This window comes from Emiliania huxleyi, assembly GCF_000372725.1.
Source record: "Emiliania huxleyi CCMP1516 unplaced genomic scaffold EMIHUscaffold_1078, whole genome shotgun sequence".
Classification (NCBI taxonomy): domain Eukaryota; phylum Haptophyta; order Isochrysidales; family Noelaerhabdaceae; genus Emiliania; species Emiliania huxleyi.
Genome location: NW_005201925.1, coordinates 10,495 through 11,779, shown reverse-complemented (window position 1 = coordinate 11,779; position 1,285 = coordinate 10,495). Strand labels below are relative to the sequence as shown.

Sequence of the window (1,285 nt, the reverse complement as noted above, 5' to 3'; positions counted from 1 at the left end):
AGGTAGTCGTTGACATGTGCGAAGGCTTAGAGGTCGAAAAACACATCCACCTTTTTGAAGATAGTCTCGACCGAGTAGAGCTCCCAGAGCACCATACCCAAGAAAGTACGGGAGGGGGAGAGGTCACCTCGTCGCAGATGTCCGACGTCAGGATCGGGACCGACGAGCCGCCCGGTATGACGCCCAGCAGGTTGTCCCACCCCCCAACCACGTCCTGCAGGCACACCCGGGGGGGGGGGGGGGTCGGGCGGCCGAGGCGGCGGCGGCAAGCGCGCAGAGCCGCCAGGGAAGGGGCTCCGCTGGGCGAGGCGACTCTCTGCCGGCGGCCGTGTGTGCGTCGTCGCGTCTCGCGGAGGCATGTCCTCGCGGAGGCATGTCCGTGTGGCGCCTTCCCGCGCCTTCCTGCGGGGGGTGTCTAGAGTCGCCTCTCCGCCGTCTGTGGAGGCGTGGCGCGCCTTGCAGTGCTTTTGCAGCAGCTCCTTGAGCGGGATCGACATCTCCTCCTCGACCGTGCACGGGTTGTTGACGTGGCCAGAGATGCAAAACAGCTTTGTGCCCGCATTGTTCTTCCGCCCGAAGGACGAGAACCAGTCGGGGCCGCGCCGCATGATCGTCGGCGCCACAGAGACCGTCTCCACGTTGGCAACCTGCGGGACGGGGTGGCCAAGGCGTGTCGAGCCTCGGCGCCGCGGCGGCGGCGGCGGCGGCGGCGGGGACCGGGGTCGGGTGCGGCGGGCCGGGGGCGAGGAGAGGCGGGGGCGAGGAGAGGCGGGGGAGGGGGCGGGAGGGGGGGGTGGGAGTGGGGGCGGGGGTGAGGGCGGGACGGGGCGGGAGGGGGGGTGGGTGGGGGGTTCATCGCCGTGGTCGGGCAGCCGTAGAGGCCCGCGTTTGCCGGGAAAGGCGGCTTGAGGCGGGGCTTGCCTGGCTTGCCTGCGGAGGGGGCGAGAGACGCGTCAGAGAAGCTTCACACAGGGGGGGGGGGGGGGGTATCTGCGCGCGGCGTGAGCTGTCCGAAAAGCTTTCACCCCAACGCGACCAATCTCCGCGAGGCTCGGGGAGTCTGGGCTAAGCTGTTCGCCCTCTAGCAACTCAATGAGCCCCGTCTCTTCCCCGCAAATGTAGGCGCCACCGCCGCGGTGCAAGTGCCCGTCCAAATCGAGGCCAATGCCTGCGGTGGGGCAAGGGACCCAGCGCCCGCCCGGGGGGCACCCTTGCCCCAATATTTTTCTCAACCTCCCCCCGGCGAATTTTCCTTCCCGAGCTGTCATCCCCCCGCGAAGGAGAT

General features: G+C 69.1%; 1 protein-coding gene across 1 annotated transcript in view; it reads right to left on the bottom strand.

Moving 5' to 3' along the window:
* Positions 1–127: 127 nt before the first annotated feature.
* Positions 128–1,285, bottom strand: part of EMIHUDRAFT_122003 (NADH-ubiquinone oxidoreductase flavo protein) — a gene marked incomplete at both ends in the record, with an annotated part of 2,232 nt that continues 1,074 nt past the window's right edge. The window contains 3 exons of the mRNA XM_005792424.1: positions 128–214; positions 510–647; positions 825–930. Of these exons, the coding sequence (XP_005792481.1) occupies positions 128–214; positions 510–647; positions 825–930 (331 nt within the window). The remainder of the gene's footprint in view (positions 215–509; positions 648–824; positions 931–1,285) is intronic.